An 18,319-nucleotide genomic window follows, 5' to 3' on the forward strand; every position below is an offset into this window, starting at 1 on the left:
AACCTTCGACTGATAACCATTCAGAATTGATCAATCAATTGTTGTGCATGTGACAATAAACACATTTTTATAATCTCTAACTCCTTCCTAATTCCCGGAAATGCTGTAACGACGAATGGGGGAATCCTGCATCAGTCACATATATATATATATATATATATATATATATATATATATATATATATATATATATATATATGTTTCAACTTGATATATAATGAGCAAATGTTCAAGAAAACAAATGCTCTTATATCATCAAAAGAACCCTGAGAAGTAATTAATGTGCTTATGATGTTCTCAAAGGAAATGCAAGTTGCACAAAATGAACTGATTAAAAGCCTTTGAAACAAATCAAAGCACTTTAAACACCCAATACAGAATTTACTTGGCAAATATTTGTTATATTCATGTAGAATATTTAAGTTTCTCTACACAATATTCAGAGAATGAACTCGCTCTCCCTGTGTGTGTTGCTATCAGAACTTCTCCTTTCTTTTTTTACGTAGCCGGGAACAACGTGTGTGCTTTCACTGCATATTTGTGCACGTGAGCACGGCGTCAGCTGATCGGTTATGAACGTTAGCTGTGAACCATCGGCTCAGCCGTCGCCATGTTGAGAGCCTTTGTGATTTTTTTATTTAGCACCTTTAAAGAGTTTGACAGTTTTACATCAATGTTTGCAGACATTCTAAATGTAAAATGACCAATAATCATTGCCTGTGGTGTGGGATGAAATTGTTTCAATAGGATGGACAATATAGTACCACTTTCCAATAAGTCATACCTCGTAATGGACTTTTATTAGGTTGAAAGAAATGCATTTTTACTTTAGAGATCCATAAAAAGCCATTAAAAAGAATTTTGTTTTGCATTGCAATGTTGCAATGTAATAGTTAGACCCTGACACAGCAACCATCTCAGAAACCTTTCATGGAAATACGCTTATTTGCTTTCCTGCTGGGAAGATACCACTCTCACGTGAGAAAGGTAATGTCTGAGCTACTATTGTGGGAAACCCATGACCCTTTATTAATGACTTCAAAATAAGCATCATGTCTCTCTAATGCATGAACAAATTATTTATTAACCATTAATAAAGCCATTTGTTGTGAGTTAATGTATAGTAAATGTTTGAGTTATTACTTTTGTTGGTTTAGCTATGAAGTGATCAGGTTTTATCGCCCCTTTAATGCTGCACACATCCTTCAACCTTCACCCACTGAAGGTGATAATGTCTTTGTAGATGATGTGTGGGGCGGTGGTCAGGTGGGTGGTATCGAACAATACCGCCGTCCCCTCACTCCGCTGTGCACATTTGTGCAGCAATATCTATTTTAACCTTGACGCTTGAAGAAATGACATTACGATTAGCAATGGACTGCTGCTGAGTGTTTCCCTGGAAGTGAGACATTTAATCTAACCTGCTAGTCATGGGTGAGTGCAGTGTGATGACAAGGCATCATTCCAGATCAGCAGACTTATAGCGCTATGATGGTTTTAAGATTCAACGGGGAAGAAATGGCAAGCTGACGTTAACAGAGCGATTTTTCTCTCAATGAGAGCAGGGACAGTTATGGGCGCATTTCACACTAATGGCTTCTTGCATTAATCAAATGTCACCAATGATCAAAGGTATTGCCTTATTGAGCGAGAGAAACCATCAAACAGATGTTGTTAACTCATCGAATTAATTTGTTTTGGCAGGTGTGGTGCTACGGGCCACGGATGACGACAAACTATGGCAAGATTCTTTATGGTCAGCATATCCCATTTATTTCTCTCATCTCATGTGCAGTGTCACAAGCTTGACACACTATCTGCATTATGTGTGGAGGAAGGTCTGAGCGTCCATCACTTAAGATCCATGAGCATCTTTATCTCCCGCTAGGTCGTGCAGACGAAGCCCGATAGAAGACCAACCAGTGGATGTTGTCCTAGATTGCAAGAAACACACACACAAAACAGAGACAATTTATTCCATTGTGTATACATAAATACTGTTTAATTCGTATTCAGAGTTCAATCATGTTTGTCCATGTCTACATCCTTCCTCCTCCTTTTGTGAGGAGTCTCTGCCCCCTTGGCCCCACCCCTTTTTGCTGCAATACACCAACACATCAAATACATGCAATGTCAAGGCATCCCATCTCCAGGCCCACGGTATTGCATGTGTGCGTTTGCCGCCCCCGCTCCTCTCCCATCTCTGAAAGTGCTGACTGCACTCATTCCCCACCTGCTGGCATTCTGCCCAGAGGCTGATATACTGTGTCACTGTTCACACATTAACAGCTATTGATCGGGAAGAAAACATGCAAAAGCATTCCATTATCTTGGCGAGACTGTAATTTAAAAATGGCAACTCATTCTGAGCCTGTGGGACTAAACCGCTGAAATATTTACGTCCCATAATTAAGTGAATACAGTAAAAGGTCTGGCTGAGTGGTGTAGAGGTATGCATATGGTTTTGTTGTTGTGTGTATTACAAGGGCAGCTGATCCATAGTAAGCCAACGCCCCATAGTTCCAAAGCAGATCGATAGAGCAGGATCAGCTACTAATTAAAAAGCAGTTTGGAAGCGTGTGCAGTCAGCTTCTGAGCAGACGGAGAGGTCATATATCACCGTATGAATCAATTTGGAGGCCGATTCACAGGATAGTTTATCTGTTGGTGTTTTGGCTTTCTGACAAAGTGTTCACCGTGTGCTGCGAGGAGCTGCGAGGTTAGGATCCAAACTCCCCGACACACAAGACTATTATCTAACCGACTCTCAAGCTGGTGTTCGCTGTGCATGCCTTCTCTCATGAAATAGCATAATTAGTCTCTCTCAGGGTGAAGACATCCCATTATTGCTCAGGGAGAAGGAAATTACATTTTACTGTACAATAGAATCGGACATTAAGATTCAGAATCCATTAGATTGATATAAAATAAGCAGTTAACTAGTTCCTTTGCTTTCTAAAGGACACTTTATCCCTTTTTATTTGTTTTATTCCATTGTGGATTTTATTCCGGTTGAAACAGCTTTTTATCTAAATGTCCCTTTCTTACTCTTCCAAACAACTAAGTTATATTTTGTGAAATGTGTATCCAATTTTAATACATTTAATCTCCAAACAATTATGGATTTAAACTGTGGACCAAGGGAAAATTAAAAGAAATGATCACCACAAAAAGTCTATTTACATTATTTTTGCTTTGTTCAGGCAAACTATTTCTAAAGCAGTAAAACAAGATATTTTGAGACATGTTTTTAATGGTTTATTATGTCATGAGTTTTGTCTAAACTCCAATTTGAAATATAGCATGACGGCTTCTAAGTAAATGCAAACACATTTTATTTTAGGCGTGTGCTTGTGTGTATGTGTAATCAGCATGTCTTTTTATGTAGATTTACTATGTGCTCAATGACATCCATCCTGTCCACACTCACCCTCTTGGTGACAGCTGTGCCTTGCGAGTCCCTTTCCTCCATGATGACAGGCCACTGATTGGAAATTGATGTGTCCTTTCTCCCAAATTAACTAATAACCTACAGAGCGAAGGTGCTCCTGAACACCTCGGCTTACAAAGCAAATCCGGATTTAGTTCAGCGCCGCATTGACAGATTTCAGGAATTTACCAAAGCTTGCTATGTGCGAGACATAAATCTGTTTATCAGCCGCTCTATGGTCACATGAAGAAGAATCCTGCCAATGTGACACACTAGGAGGGAGGGGTGCAATATCTCCCGATAAATTATTCTAATTTATGAGGGGATTGGAAACAGCTAACAATACAACTATTTCTCTTTATTCAGGTCTTTTATGTTGTATAAACTATTCCATACATATACCCACACACACATAGAGGAAACTAACTGCATATTGTAGCTACAACTACAGACAATACAATTTAAAGCATAAAGGTCTGTTAATTATTTGTCTCTAAAAGGTTATTGTCACCATTGGTTACAAATTATAATTATTGATTTAGGCTTTAAGTACCGGACTTCTGATCTTTGGCAAATTGGAGGCCACTTATCTTTCCCTCTCAGCAGCTGTCAGTCAGCACAGTGTGTGTGTGTGTGTGTGTGTGTGTGTGTGTGTGTGTGTGTGTGTGCGCGTGAGTGTGTGTGCGTGTGTGTGCGTGTGCGTGCGTGTGTGTGTGTGCTTGTGTGTGTGTGCTTGCTAATCTTTAAACAGGCTTATTGGACCGCAGAGAAGCCTAATTTGGTAGGGGAGCTATTGGAAGGGGTTTGGAACAAAGGACAATCATGCAGTGAATTATCTCTTCTCCAGAGCTTCATTCTGTAATAACAACATGTGGTTCAACAACAAAAAATGAATTATAATAACAGCATTAGTTATGAAGTAATATGTGATACGGAGACATACAGTTTGGGGTGCATGAAATAATTAGTTGAATCAAAATGTTTCAACAGGACTCTGCATGTTTCCTGGTTTGAATTAGTTATGTCGCCTGCCTTATTAGTTTTAGATGGAGCCTGCATTATTTATAGTGATAAAAAAACTGTGGGGCACAACATTGTGTTGGGTGGGACCTCAAGTGTCTGGTTAGATCTACTGACAGAAAATGCGTGGGGAGGGCCCACGTGGGAGAGCGAAGAGAGGCTGTGCAGAAAGTGAAAACATTTGTTCATAAACACAACTCCACACGTTAGGAAACAGATGACTTTCTAACTGCATTTGAAATGCCCATCTCCCTTTGTTCTTTTGCACTTTTTTGAACTGCAAAGATAGCCCTGACCAATCTCTCACAATGGGGACCCTGGAAACACAGGGATGACACCCACAGTGGGATAGCAGTGTAGGCTATGTTGCAATATGAGCTTGTTAAAGCTAAATGATAACATTAGCACACTGAGGCCTAAGGAGCCTACAGCAATGTACATTTTCTAGATGTTACTGCAGCAACTGCCTTATTTAGTGTTGTTTCAAGACACTGACAAATAATGTAACAAGGGAAACAGCAGCACGAACAAGTGAAATTAACTTAAAAGAATACTTACATACAAATAGGTCTAAATGTATTTTCTTTATTGCCAAGACTTAGATGAACAGATTGATAGATAGATATGAAGCTGCCTCTAAGCTTGTGAGCTTAACACAAAGATTGGAAATAGAAGGAAACCAGCTAGCCTGGCTTTATCTCAAGGTTAAAAATTATCCACCTAACAAGCATCTCTAAAGTTCAGCAATTAACAAGTTATATCTACTTTTTTTCATGTGCAGCTACAAGAAACAGAGCTTATTATGTTTATTGTACAAACATGAACTTGGTACAAGTCTTCTTATCCAACTCTCAAGAAAGCAAACAAGTTCCACAAAGGTCAAACTACTCCTTTAACCTACTGAGATAATGGTTTTAGTTTTAGAAAGTTGGATAGCGGAGTAGACTGAATGACTTGTTACGACAGATGCTTTTTGCAGTGTAACTACTCCTTCAGACTTGTGTTGAAGGTTACTGTAGCAGTTGCCTTTGAGCAGACCGGGATTAAATGCCTTGCTTAAGGGCACTTTGACAGAGTAAAGACTGTATTTCATCTAACCCAGCTGTTCTGGGGGATTTGAACAAGGTTGCTTCCGTATGGCTACCATTGCACATCCATAAGGCCGGAAGAGCCGACAACTGCGTGCAAGATCCAGCCCTTCAGTTAGGTCAGTATTGAATAATGCAAGCTCCCGACATTTCATTCCCCCAAATGGGGATCGCTAGTGCCACAGCTCTGCCTTCACACCCATTATTCCACTTGAATGGGCAAAAGGCTCTAAGATGCATCAATGCACGCATGCAAGTGTGCCATCACATACACACACACACACACACACACACACACACACACACACACACACACACACACACACACACACACACACACACACACACACACACACACACACACACACGTACGTTCAGGCCAAAGAAAATAAGAGTGGCTATATAAGACAAAGAGTGACAGATAAAAGCTAACCAGAATGCTTTGAGTGAGTTACGTAAAGATGGATTAAAAAAAACAAAAAACCTAATACTAGTATTTCTAACTCCAAATTGTATGATATAGCTGGTGCAAAAAAAGATTTTCAGGTTGGATAAAGGTTTGATCCCCAGTTGCTTGTGAGAGCAATGCAAATAAGGGTTCAATATTGTGTGCATCAAGTCCAATTTAGTTTTAATTAGTTTTAATTTAAAAGTCCATCACAAACATGGCAGCTCTGTTTTACTGTTTCACTCCACTGTGAATATTAAACTGGATGAAGATGCAATTCTTCCTTGTTGCTCATGGCTACCAGAAGAGAAATCCTCATCCCCCGTCTTCCCTTTCAGCTCACTTCTCACATCACTGCAAGATATCTGCTTTACTGTGAGTTCTCTTCCTTTACACACCTTCCTTTACATCTGCCTCTCACCTCACACTTTCACAATCTCAATCGAGCATCTCTTCCTGCCTCTCTATCAACCGTACATCCTCTCAGTTTAAGGCACCATCCTTTCTTTCTTGTTACTGCTCCCCGTGCGATGCCACGCCCCCCTGTTCCCCGACCCAATCCCCATCCCAACCACCACACTGCCTTACCCCTCCTTCTTCTCCCTTCATCTTTCCCCCCACTCCCTCCCTCCCCTTGTGCTTCTCTTAGGGCATTTTCCACCTCTTCTGAGAGTCACTCCTCATGAATTATTTACCTGTGCATGTCAGTGGGGGATTTTGATGCATTTCCTGTCCGTTTCGTGCTCATAGATAGACAGGCAGTGGCTACAGGAAGGCAACAACTCATTTAAATGTGCAGGTAAGCATCACAGATCGTCTGCTTCACACGCTCGCTCTCTGGTGGACGGCTCGGTGTCCCTTCCTGGAAAACAGTAACACCATCATAAGAAAGTGAGGACGGACAAACACAGCATCCTATAAGATTATTCTTACCATAGTACCCTTTCAAAAGCAGGCATTATCTTATGGGGATGGTGAATATATTTCAAGTAATCATTAAATGCAGCTCAACTGCTCCATTTCTCGCAGCAGGGGAAATGATATACATGTGCATGCATTAAAATAAAACCACTGGAAGTGACTAAAACTGCAACGCCCCACTCTGCGCTCTCAGGACTACATCACTCTTTGTATGCACATACACACTTTGCTGCAAAGGTAATCTTATTTTAACAATAGCTTTTGCCGTTCATCTTTTTAGTTTTAGTTTTACAGCGTATGCCTTGTTAAAACTATAATCCAATGACTGAAATGTTTCATTTGCTGCTTATTTCTTCCAAACTTGGGGTGATGCCAACAATACCAATTAGCACATCTGCTATAAACCTCCCTTCCAATCTTATCAGAGGACATTTTTACTGGCACATAATCATAACAGCTTCAGGGAACTTTCATAACAGCGTATCCCCTGAAGCGCATTAACCACGTAAACACAAAGAAAAAGACTTGAATCAGAATTTGAATCAGTAATGCATGTCAGTGGTATCAGCATCACTAGTACGGCAGCAATTGACATGCAATTCTAATGTTTGGATTGCACAATATACTATTTAATTTCTCTCAAAAGGTTTGTTGTGGCTCTACAGCAATATGAATTTCAGGGGTTTAAGTGCAGTTTTCTTTGAGGGCCTTTGTGCTCCTACAGAGCTGTCTATGCTGGGTGATGCCACACCCTGCTGCCTCCTGACACACACACACACACACACACACACACACACACACACACAGAGAGAGAGAGAGAGAGAGAGAGCGAGAGAGCGGAGAGGGAGAGGGAGAGAGAGACAGTAGGTTGGTGGGAGAGTCCTCCAGCTTCTGCACACAATGAGAGAAACTGAGAAAAGTAATCACTGAGGTGTGACAGGAGGATTGTACTGACCATGTGTCTCTCGCCTCTGAACACTTCATTACTATTGTGAAGAGCATGTGAGCAGCTTTACATACTTTGAATATAAGACCACACCCACACGCACCAAACTGGCTATAGCATAAGACAAAAGGTTACGGAAGTGGGGGTTTGTGAGTTAAAATCCCAAAAGCATACTTTTTCCCAATGCTTTTTGGGATGTCACCATTTTATGGGAGAGGGAAGAAAGCTTTTTAATTGTGTACAGCTTGACACACACCAACATCTAGACTGGTTTAATACAATTGGAAGAAATCAAATAGATTAAAAGTAAATGCAGAAATACTACATTAAAAGTGAATGTCTTTTGAAATGTTCTAAATTGGTAGTGTTAAAGGGTCAGTACCTCAAAAGCCCGTTATCTCTCACTTAACACAATTCAACCCTTGATTACCAGCTGACTGCCTCAGGTTTATTTCAAATCAATGTTAACACTGGTGAGCTGCATGAGGCATTAAAGCGGCCACAAGAGATTGTCTTTTCTGTCTTTAATTACCATTCATTATTCTATAATTTCAAAATAAAATCATTCCAAATACAACATCGATTTATTGTGGCACAGGTGCTGGACATTGTAATCATTCAGCACAACGGGCTCTATGTACATCATATATGAAGGGAACATTATAGATCTTAAATCCTTAGCCTTTGGCCTGACACGTGTCCACTGGTCAACTGCATATCTTCAGAGGGTGAATACGAGAAGAGCTCAAACACACTTAGTAAAGTTGCTCATTTTAGTATTATACCACATATATTGTCACTGTCATTCAGTGACACCAAAAGCAGTAATGTCTCCTCCTCACACTCATTAGCAGCGTTGCAATGAACCTGCACTGATGACCACGCCCTGAGTTGCTGATGTTAACGTGTTTGTCTCCTACACCCACCAAACATCCCCACCCCACCCCCATCTCTCCAACTCACGAGCTACCACCGCAATGTTATACAACGCCCTCCTGCTTCTGCTGTGAACCCTTCTCCTTCTTTGTCCCCACCCCTCACTATGGACCTGAGTCTGCAGTCGTTAAACCTGCCGCAGCAGTTATCGCTCCAGTGTGGATGAGCCGGAGAGAGCGCCTTCTTCAAGTGCATCTGAGCTCGACGAAAAACAACATTGTAACATGTACATACATTACAATTCATGAGGTGTTATAATTAAGTCAGAAATTGAGCAAAATACTTAAAAGAGACTTGAACTGAATGAGAAAGGCTGCCAGTGAGTAAACAAGGGCAGTGCACTGTTTGAAAATAAAATAAAATGCTATTAAGGCCTGATTTACTGTCAGTCCCATAGAAATGTAAACAAATACTGTGCTGACCCAAATAATGCACAGTCAGCGGTATGAGTGTATCTCTGACAGGGAAGGTGTGTTATTCTGTATGGGCAGAAATACAGTGTCAGCAGAATGCAAAGTGGGTATACTGCTGATATTTGTATGTCATTTCTATTTGTCATGGGTTTTTCCCCACTGCTACAATTAAATCAATCCAAGTTTGCAAAACACAAAGTTGATCAAGTGCTTATCAAGATCACAATGCCATTTAAAACCTGTATGTTCCTCACTTTATTGCATCTCCTGTTGACTGGCATTAATAATTTGTATTTCAAATAAAGGGGACAATAGTGCATTGTTTTACAATGATATGAGACTGTGGAGCACAGAGGGATATTCCATGAACAAAAGCTGTCTTAACAGCATGACTATAAGATTCTAGGGCAAAGCTATTTGTCTCTAAATATAAAATGTTGCAAATATATATATATATATATATATATATATATATATATATATATATATATATATATATATATTTGTATGTACTAGTGTCAGCTTCCTAAATGTGAATATTATCTGGCATTTGAGTATCTTTGATATTTTCAATATTTTTACTATTGGTTGGACAAAACAACACATATGGGAGGTCCAGGAACGTCTGATGTACATTTTTTCATTTGCTAACCTTTTAAAGACAAAACAATAAAGATCAATTGAGAAAAGAATCAGTATGTTAAGCAATAATCACGATTATCATTAGTTTGGGCTCGGTTTCTCGTCAACATTTGTCCAAGGAGGTTATCTGGCGTGGATGCTCAAGACTGTGTCGGAGTTATGTGGGACCAAAGTGCCACCATCTGGTTCAAAATGGTACATCACTAATTATGAATGAAATATGCTATTCAGTTTAAAATAAACACATTAAGTGAAGTATAAATATAACTTTTACTTAATATATTATAATAGCACTTAAATGGTTCTTACTGATAGCACTTTGTAGTTTAACTTTATTGAAGAAATTGTACTTTCTCGATTCTTGTTGTTCTGAGTTTGGACTCATGGTTTAATGCACTTATTGTAAATCGCTTTGGATAAAAGCGTCAGCTAAATGACATGTAATGTAATCAGTCTTCAAATGCATACAGTTTACATGAGTTTTAATATAATGAAAATGAAAAAAGGTGCAATAGCTATGCTTGGTAAATATGGATATAGCTTATTTGAGAACTATCGGAGCTCAAATTAACCTGCTGATGATAAAATGACGGGTTATAAATTTAGATATTGTTCCAATTAACACCAGCAGACTAGTTTCCGCTGAGTGACAGACGCTGGTGGGAGGCGGGAGATCTGCTCTACACGGGATGACGTTGCATCAAAAAGCACCAATCAGGTGATCTGATCTTACACAGCGAGTGTTTTCCGTTTTTAAACCTCGCACATGCGCATTTCATTTTTAAAATGGCGGCCGTACAAGGTGGTCTGGTCGACGCGGTCGAAGAAAAAGACATAAAAACAGAACCATCAAGCGATGGCATTGGAAATAATAATGCAAACGACGGAGGACCGCTCTCTGCGTCCCCCAGCTCCAGTGCTTCGGCTGGAAGTAATAAATCGTCGGCGGGAGCCCCGGAGGACCAGCAGACGCTGCTGGCAGTACTGCAATTCCTGAAAAAGAACAAACTGACCGAGTCCGTGGACATTTTGCGTCGTGAAGCGGGATTACCAGAGGATTCTCTAGATCTGAAGGGGGGCGACTCCTCCGGGGCAGGTTCGGGTGGTGCTGCGGGGAGTGGAGACGCAGCAGGCGGGGATGCGAGCGCTCTTCTCAGCCGGGTGACCGCCTCGACAGCCTCATCCGCCGCTGTAGCCCCGGCGCCAACTAAAGGTCCGATAGAAAATTTGGCGACTGTTGTTTAATTGTGTGAAACGCTTTTGCATCGTGAATCCAAACGTTTGGATTCATTTATAAACTAACACAATAAATGAGTATTTCCCCTTTGAATCATACTTATCATGCGTATGACTATAGAGTTACTATGATCGTACTTTCAATGACCAGAAATACATGAACTACAATATGCTGATCACAAGTCCTCCGAGTCTCAGTTAAAGTGTTGTTGTTGTTGTTGTTGTTGTTGTTGTAAAGACAGTATGTATTGCAGAGATGCACGAGTTACATTATAATGTTTTGTGTTTCTGGTCATTGAGTTCACAAACTTTTACCTTTTCAAATTAACATGTACTAATTTGCATTTCAGTTCAAGTGTCAACAATAACTCAAGAAATTACTCCACTTAGCAGGTTTTTCCCACAGCTGCTTAGTTGTCATCATCATCTCGTAGTTTAAAAGTTGTGTTATAGAGCCATTATATTTTAATTATTTACCTAAATGACAGTTAAGGTATATACATTTTGATTTTTTTAAAGCTTAGCTTAATGCACATCTCACTGAGACTTTTTCTCCAACAGCTGCTGGAGAGGACCAACCAGATGTCAACGTGGTGCTGTCAGCTTACAGCCAGCAGGGAGACCCAAAGCTGTACCCGGTTTACTACAGCGGCCTGAAGAGGTTCATAGAATCGGTGTTGGACTGCCACCGAGCAGAGCTGTCCCAAGTCTTCTACCCGCTGTTCGTGCACATGTATTTGGAACTGGTGTACAACAATTACGAAAGTGAGGCCAAGGCGTTCTTTGAAAAGTGAGTTTCCTTGACATACAGTACAACTTTCTAACTATAAACACTGAACTTGATGTTGTTTTAGCATTCAATTCTGCACAGTTGATAAACCATACCTCTTTTGTTTCTCACCATCTCAGGTACACCGGTGATCAAGAGTGTTACTACGAAGATGACTTGCGAATTTTGTCCAGCTTGTCCAAGAGGGAGCACATGAGAGGCAATGAGACTCTGCTGGACTTCCGTACCAGCAAGTTTGTCCTGCGTATCTCCCGTGACTCTTACCAGCTGCTGAAGAGGCACCTGCAGGAGCGCCAGAACAACCAAATCTGGAATATCATACAAGAGCATCTCTACATTGACATCTTCGATGGCATGCCACGCAGCAAGAGCCAGATTGACGCCATGTCTGGCAGCTTGGCAGGAGAGGGCAAACGAGAGGCCAATAAGGCTAAGGTTGGATTTATACACCAACACTCGAATATGATGGGTTTTCTTTGTGTCCATCATGCATTTCTCACTATTGTTTAATTCATGACATGCTCTTTCTTTTATTATCATTAATACAGGTTTACTATGGACTACTGAAGGAACCAGAAATTGAGCTGCCTCTTGATGATGAGGATGAGGAGGCAGAAAATGAGGAGGGTAAACCCAAGAAGAAGAAACCCAAAAAGGACAGCATGGGCTCCAAGAGCAAGAAGCAGGATCCTCATGCACCGTCACAGACTAGGTAGAGAATATTTTACATTTGTAAACATAAACATTCCACGTGTGTACCGCTTTATTTCCTGTTGCACTGTATGTGAATGACAGAAGCCGACAGAAAGTAAACATGGACCCACGTTGCTGCCTAGCAATGCAATTCCATTGAAACGCTCTACGTAGCTCTGAATGTGCGCCGCCGGTCCATTCGTTCTGTCTCCATCAGCTAATGTTGTTGCCAGAGCATTATGATTCATTAGAAGTTAGCTGCAGTGTTGAGGGACACAGTTCAACATTATTGCATGAATTCCAACTTTTAATTTTAAGGAAAGTACCTATCCACGTACAGGACAAGACAGTTCATAATGTTGTTCTTGCCAAACATCCAAGTCTCTACACATTGCTATGTTTTAGAAGAGTCATAATTTCAGTTATTGAGTTTATTACTTACAAGCTCCTTTTTTTAAAATCTTTAAACTGCTTGTGGATCCACCAGTCAGTGACAGTTCACATTGTTTTTCAGGATCCCTCTTCCAGAACTAAAGGATTCAGACAAGCTGGACAAGATCATGTACATGAAGGAGGCCACCAAGAGGATCCGCCTGGGACCAGATAACCTGCCCTCCATCTGCTTCTACTCTTTTCTCAATGCTTACCAGGTGACAACTTATAACCAAGCAAGTGATGGATAATAGACAGTTCATTGTCAACTACACAAGAATAATTTCTTTTATTCTCATAGGGTCTGACTGCAGTGGACTTCACAGATGACTCCAGCCTGATCGCAGGAGGCTTTGCTGACTCCACAGTACGGGTGTGGAGTGTCACACCGAAAAAGCTCCGCAAGGTCAAGTCTGCAGCAGGTACAGAGCAAGACTGTGACCATGGCGACCCAGCTTGATGTTATTATGACTTTCTATAACATAAGTCTCTCTCTCTCTCTCTCTCTCTCTCTCTCTCTCTCTCTCTCTCTCTCTCTAGACTTGAATCTGATTGACAAAGAGTCGGACGATGTGCTGGAGAGGATCATGGATGAGAAGACGGCCAGCGAGTCAAAGATCCTCTATGGACACAGTGGCCCGGTGTATGGCATCAGCTTCAGCCCAGACAGGTATAATAATAATAATAATAATAATAACAATAAAGTCTTTATTTGTATAGCCCTTTTCAAAACAAAGTTAGTTCTTGACATAGTAAGCAAAGAACAAACAAAAACACAGCAATATAAGAATTAAACAAACCACATTAAATGTTAAAAATAGCAGAACCCAAAAACAGAATAAAAAACAGACTTGGGTGAAATCAGGTAAGGCGTTGGAATATAATAATATTTTAAGCTTAGATTTAAAAGAAGCCTGCCGTATTTCCTCAGGTTGGGTCTTCCAGAGCCTCGGCTCTGAGTTCAGATAAAAGTCAGTATCTCAAAGTGCGAGCAGGATTGTACAGAGATAACTGATCTGAGAGTCAAACCGTTTAGTGCCTCGAAGTAATTAAAGGAAGCTTAAAATAAATTCTAAAACCCACTAGAAGCCTGTGTGAATAGGCTAAAAACAGAGTAATGTCTTCAAACCTGTTTACTTAGTTAAAAGCCTTGCAGCTGAGTTCTGTACTGGGCAGCCGGTTTACCGCTTTTCTACTGAGGCGTTAGTTGATAAAAGCATGTTTGTACAAGTCTTTAAAATGGTTTCTGCTCAAAACTCAGATTAGAGTCAAACAAGATGCCAATATTTATATAGAAACAGGCCTGATGTATTCAAGCAGGTACTTCGTAGATGGAAGTAATTTAATGTTTGTGTTGCTGGAGACAATTCGATTACATTCAGTTTATTTTGTATAGCCCAAAATCACACATTAGCTTCAGAGGGCTTTACAATATGTACACATAAGACATCCTCTGTCCTGGAGCTCACATCGGATCAGTAAAAACTCCCCCCCAAAAAAACCTTTCACTGAGAGAAAAAGGGAAGAAACCTTCGGGAAAACCGAGGAGGATCCCTCTCCCCGGATGGACAGAAGTGCAATAGATGTCATGTGTACAGAATAAACAATAACAACAACTTCTGTTTTGGTTGAGTTCAATTGAAGGAAATTCTTCGCTGTCCAGTTTCTTACATATATTAGGCAATAAACAAGCATACTATGTTCACTGGGCTTATATAAACAATTTAATTACTTTTTTTTGCAGCTTACGTTACAACATTATTGTCAGTTTGTGCACTTACGTTTAGAGTATTAAAAAGAAAAAGGCACAAAGTTGAGACCCCTGACTAATATAACTTGTAATTCCTTGTTTTGACTCTCAGAAACTACTTGCTATCCAGTTCTGAAGATGGCACAGTCAGGCTGTGGAGTCTCCAAACATTTACTTGTCTGGTGGGCTACAAAGGTCACAACTACCCAGTGTGGGACACACACTTTTCCCCCCATGGGTACTATTTTATCTCCGGGGGACACGACAGAGTTGCCCGGTAAGAAACCGTTTTTTTCCTTATTCTTCAATAACACAGAGAAAAACACACTGTGGATACACAGCTGCCCTGTCTACAGATGTCCGTCATTACTTAACATTGTGCTTTCCCGAACATACAGTCTCTGGGCAACAGATCACTACCAGCCTCTGAGGATGTTTTCTGGTCACCTAGCTGATATCACTTGCACCCGCTTCCACCCCAACTCCAATTACGTGGCCACGGGTTCTTCTGATCGCACCATCCGACTCTGGGACGTCCTGAACGGAAACTGTGTGCGCATCTTCACCGGTCACAAGGTCAGATGAGTCTCCAGAGCAGAGCCCCACATCTGTGGTTTCTCATTGTGCATAGGGCCATATCGTGAACGCCTAATCGCTTGTCTAAAGTAATGAAATTAAGCATTTACAAATGTAAACAAAATCTAAAAATGTCCGTAGTTACATTTAGTTTAGTTTGACTCACACACGCCAGCAAATAGTGACATGATTCATATTCAACATCAAAACTAAGTTGATCCCAATAAATTAAATGTAGCTAGCCAATTTAACATAACATGCAGTGTCTACACCCATGAGTCTGGGAGCAAGACCTCTATAAATTCTGGTGCGTGCTATAAAGTAATGCTATTCAGAGGATTTCCTTTACACCCCCAGAGTTAAATATGCTAAAAAGTCACAGCACAGCTAACAAAATTGACTGTTGCAAAGACAACCACTCAGCCAGCCTTCAACTCTGTCTTCCAGGGTCCTATCCATGCGCTGGCCTTCTCTCCCAATGGTAAGTTCTTGGCTTCAGGAGCCACTGATGGCAGAGTTCTTCTGTGGGACATTGGAAATGGGATGATGTTTGGAGAGCTTAAAGGCCACACGGACTCCATCTACTCCCTCCGGTTCAGCAGGGATGGAGAGATCCTCGCCTCCGGTGGGTGACATCTTTTAATTTGACATAAGTAGAATATGTATTCACTGTTATGTAACTGAATGCATTTGGAGCCATTTCCTTTAGAAAAACATATTTAGAGTGATTAAGCTACAGAAGATCACACCTCTGCCGTCGTTATCCGTTAGTTCAATTATAGTTGCACTGACACTGCGTTATCTTGTTATTCCAGGCTCAATGGACAACACGGTTCGTCTGTGGGATGCTCTGAAAGCATTTGACGATTTAGAGACAGATGATTTCACAGCGGCTACAGGACACGTCCATCTACAAGATAACTCCCAGGAGCTTCTGCTGGGCACCTACGTGTCAAAATCCACACCTGTCATACACCTTCACTTCACCCGCCGGAACCTGCTGTTGGCCGCTGGTTCCTATAATCCATGAGACATTACTGAACTACGAAAAATAATCCATAGAAGCAATTCTAGTCCCTATATTCCCCAATTAATTGAAGAGATTTGAGTTGCAGTTGGACTAAAACAAAAACTGTATTATCAACAAATCACATCTGTTGAGAATTTAGCTGTGATGAAGATAAAGTGCGGTTAGCCGATTCCGGTTCTGGCCCTCAGTCCTACAGATTTGGGCCACAAATCCAAGCTGATCTATTGCAAATATCCCATCGCCATAATAAGTGCCATTGTTGATTGAAGACAGTTTTGTTTTTTTAAAATCACTGCCATGAGTACAGCTTTGTTCAACACGTGGCTGACATTTCTGTATCATAGTATTTTATATTGGTGTACACTGTAAATAAAAAAAAATGTTTTCTATGTTTTGGGCATACATGTTCTTTATTGTTAACATAAGGAAACCAAACAGTGATATTTTATTACAAGCATGTCCAGATGCTTTCTCCTCTCCCAGCTGTGAAACGGTGGTCAAAATGGACACCTGTACGGAGAAAATGAGGGCTGTGAGTTAAATGAATGGAGCATTACTTTCCTAAAGTACAATGTATTTGGAAAATAATAGGATGTAGAGACTTACATGATCACTTTTCTGTGACAGCTGCCTGTTTCTTTGGCTTCAATTTGAAGAAAAGGCCAATGGCTAGTAGAGTGGAGTATGTGGCCAAAACACACTACAGAGAAAAAAGGAGTATGGATGGGAAGTTTCAGGAGTAACAGTTTTAGCCTGCTTGACAGTTTCACTCTTAAGCATTAAAATACAGTTGATTTATAGTTAAATTGAACACAACTCACATTCCTCCTTCCTGTGATTGTGTATGCATTGAAGTACTTTGCAAACCCAGTGAACTGGTGCGTTCCTGCGTCGTGTCCTCCCATGATGGATTGTTAATGGTCCTATAACAAGAAGAATGCATGCGATTAATAAGTATGAGAGCCAAGTTAAATCTTTACCTATGTTACAGTAACCTTGTGTGGAACAAAAATATATGCAGCTGAAAAAGAACTGCCAACAACTTTCATCGCAATTTTAAAGATCCTGTGAATTCATTATTTAGACGTCTATGATGGTAACACGAATATATTTGAATTATTTCTGGACTTGTTGGTTGCACGAAGCAAGTCATTTGAAGAAGAAACCTTCCACCCTGGGAAACTCATCCTTTTAACTACATTTATAGCTGAGAAATAATCAGCAAATTTAATTTAAAAAAAATCTAAGTTGAACTACTGATATGACCTTTACATTGGTATTAGCCACACAGCATTGGAATTTACTTAAGACTCGACTCCTCTTGACAGGACAGAGTGTGAAAAAAAAACACAACCTCGAGCACGTTAACGTCAGTCAATATTCAAGTGTCATTTTTATTTCGTCCCGCTACACACAGACAACTTTCATAGAAGGTGTAAACTAACGTCAGTTAAACCTAATGTGATGTTAGCTACAGATAGAGGTCCAACCGTACTGGTGGTTGGCTTGACATGCTTCTTACGAGCAATGTCAACACGCTAAACACATGCTTTGACGCAATACGACATTCAGGCATAACCCACCGGTTTTCTTCTTAACATTTTATTAAGACTGACTTTCATTGGCCAGTAACGGCAAAGCTCGTTAGCAAGCAAGCTAGCTAGGTTCGCCTGCTAATGCCAATTAGTTGCATTTTCAGACCGCTAATTAAATACTACATTATTCCAGAGGCGTTTTAAAGATGTCGTGGGTACATTACTACTCAGCGTTGTTGAACCAAAAGTGAAGGGTGTCGTTTATGTCTAAATGTGTTGTGACTTACCGTTAGCTCTCGACCCCTGTGCAAACAGAACGAGACAAGTGTCCTTCAGCAGAGGCCGCGATGCTAGATTTGGTAGGAAGTCCCGCCTACTCTGGCAATCCGGAAGTGTGTTCGTATTGGTCCAAAATAATAGCACTCAATATTAG

The 18,319-nt window shown here is 40.6% G+C and overlaps 2 protein-coding genes and 1 long non-coding RNA gene across 3 annotated transcripts; 1 reads left to right on the top strand and 2 right to left on the bottom strand.

The window, feature by feature from the left end:
- Positions 1-1,841: 1,841 nt before the first annotated feature.
- On the bottom strand, positions 1,842-11,005 carry LOC117737062. The gene is made up of 3 exons (XR_004610012.1): positions 10,896-11,005; positions 6,682-6,848; positions 1,842-1,934 (listed from the first exon to the last, which is right to left on the bottom strand). It is a non-coding gene; the product is annotated as an uncharacterized LOC117737062 (long non-coding RNA).
- On the top strand, positions 10,613-16,744 carry taf5 (TAF5 RNA polymerase II, TATA box binding protein (TBP)-associated factor). The gene is made up of 11 exons (XM_034542719.1): positions 10,613-11,057; positions 11,642-11,870; positions 11,990-12,305; positions 12,419-12,582; positions 13,078-13,213; positions 13,297-13,417; positions 13,536-13,665; positions 14,858-15,022; positions 15,144-15,321; positions 15,769-15,946; positions 16,137-16,744. Exons 1-11 carry the CDS (start codon positions 10,631-10,633, stop codon positions 16,349-16,351), a joined length of 2,259 nt encoding a protein of 752 aa, XP_034398610.1. The 5' UTR covers positions 10,613-10,630; the 3' UTR covers positions 16,352-16,744.
- atp5md (ATP synthase membrane subunit DAPIT) lies at positions 16,734-18,274 on the bottom strand. The gene is made up of 4 exons (XM_034542721.1): positions 18,174-18,274; positions 17,173-17,274; positions 16,958-17,051; positions 16,734-16,861 (listed from the first exon to the last, which is right to left on the bottom strand). Exons 2-3 carry the CDS (start codon positions 17,254-17,256, stop codon positions 16,962-16,964), a joined length of 174 nt encoding a protein of 57 aa, XP_034398612.1. The 5' UTR covers positions 17,257-17,274; positions 18,174-18,274; the 3' UTR covers positions 16,734-16,861; positions 16,958-16,961.
- Positions 18,275-18,319: the final 45 nt, after the last annotated feature.

Source organism: Cyclopterus lumpus, chromosome 1, assembly GCF_009769545.1.
Source record: "Cyclopterus lumpus isolate fCycLum1 chromosome 1, fCycLum1.pri, whole genome shotgun sequence".
Taxonomy (NCBI): domain Eukaryota; kingdom Metazoa; phylum Chordata; class Actinopteri; order Perciformes; family Cyclopteridae; genus Cyclopterus; species Cyclopterus lumpus.

Bases quoted from the DNA above. Each gene is read 5' to 3' on its own strand.
- atp5md (XM_034542721.1), bottom strand. From the start codon at position 17,256: ATGGGAGGACACGACGCAGGAACGCACCAGTTCACTGGGTTTGCAAAG. The intron at 17,052-17,172 runs GTGAGTTGTGTT...TTTTCTCTGTAG, and splicing joins CAATCACAGGAAGGAGGAAT to TGTGTTTTGGCCACATACTC.
- taf5 (XM_034542719.1), top strand. From the start codon at position 10,631: ATGGCGGCCGTACAAGGTGGTCTGGTCGACGCGGTCGAAGAAAAAGAC. The intron at 11,871-11,989 runs GTGAGTTTCCTT...TCACCATCTCAG, and splicing joins GCCAAGGCGTTCTTTGAAAA to GTACACCGGTGATCAAGAGT. The intron at 15,947-16,136 runs GTGGGTGACATC...TTGTTATTCCAG, and splicing joins TGGAGAGATCCTCGCCTCCG to GCTCAATGGACAACACGGTT.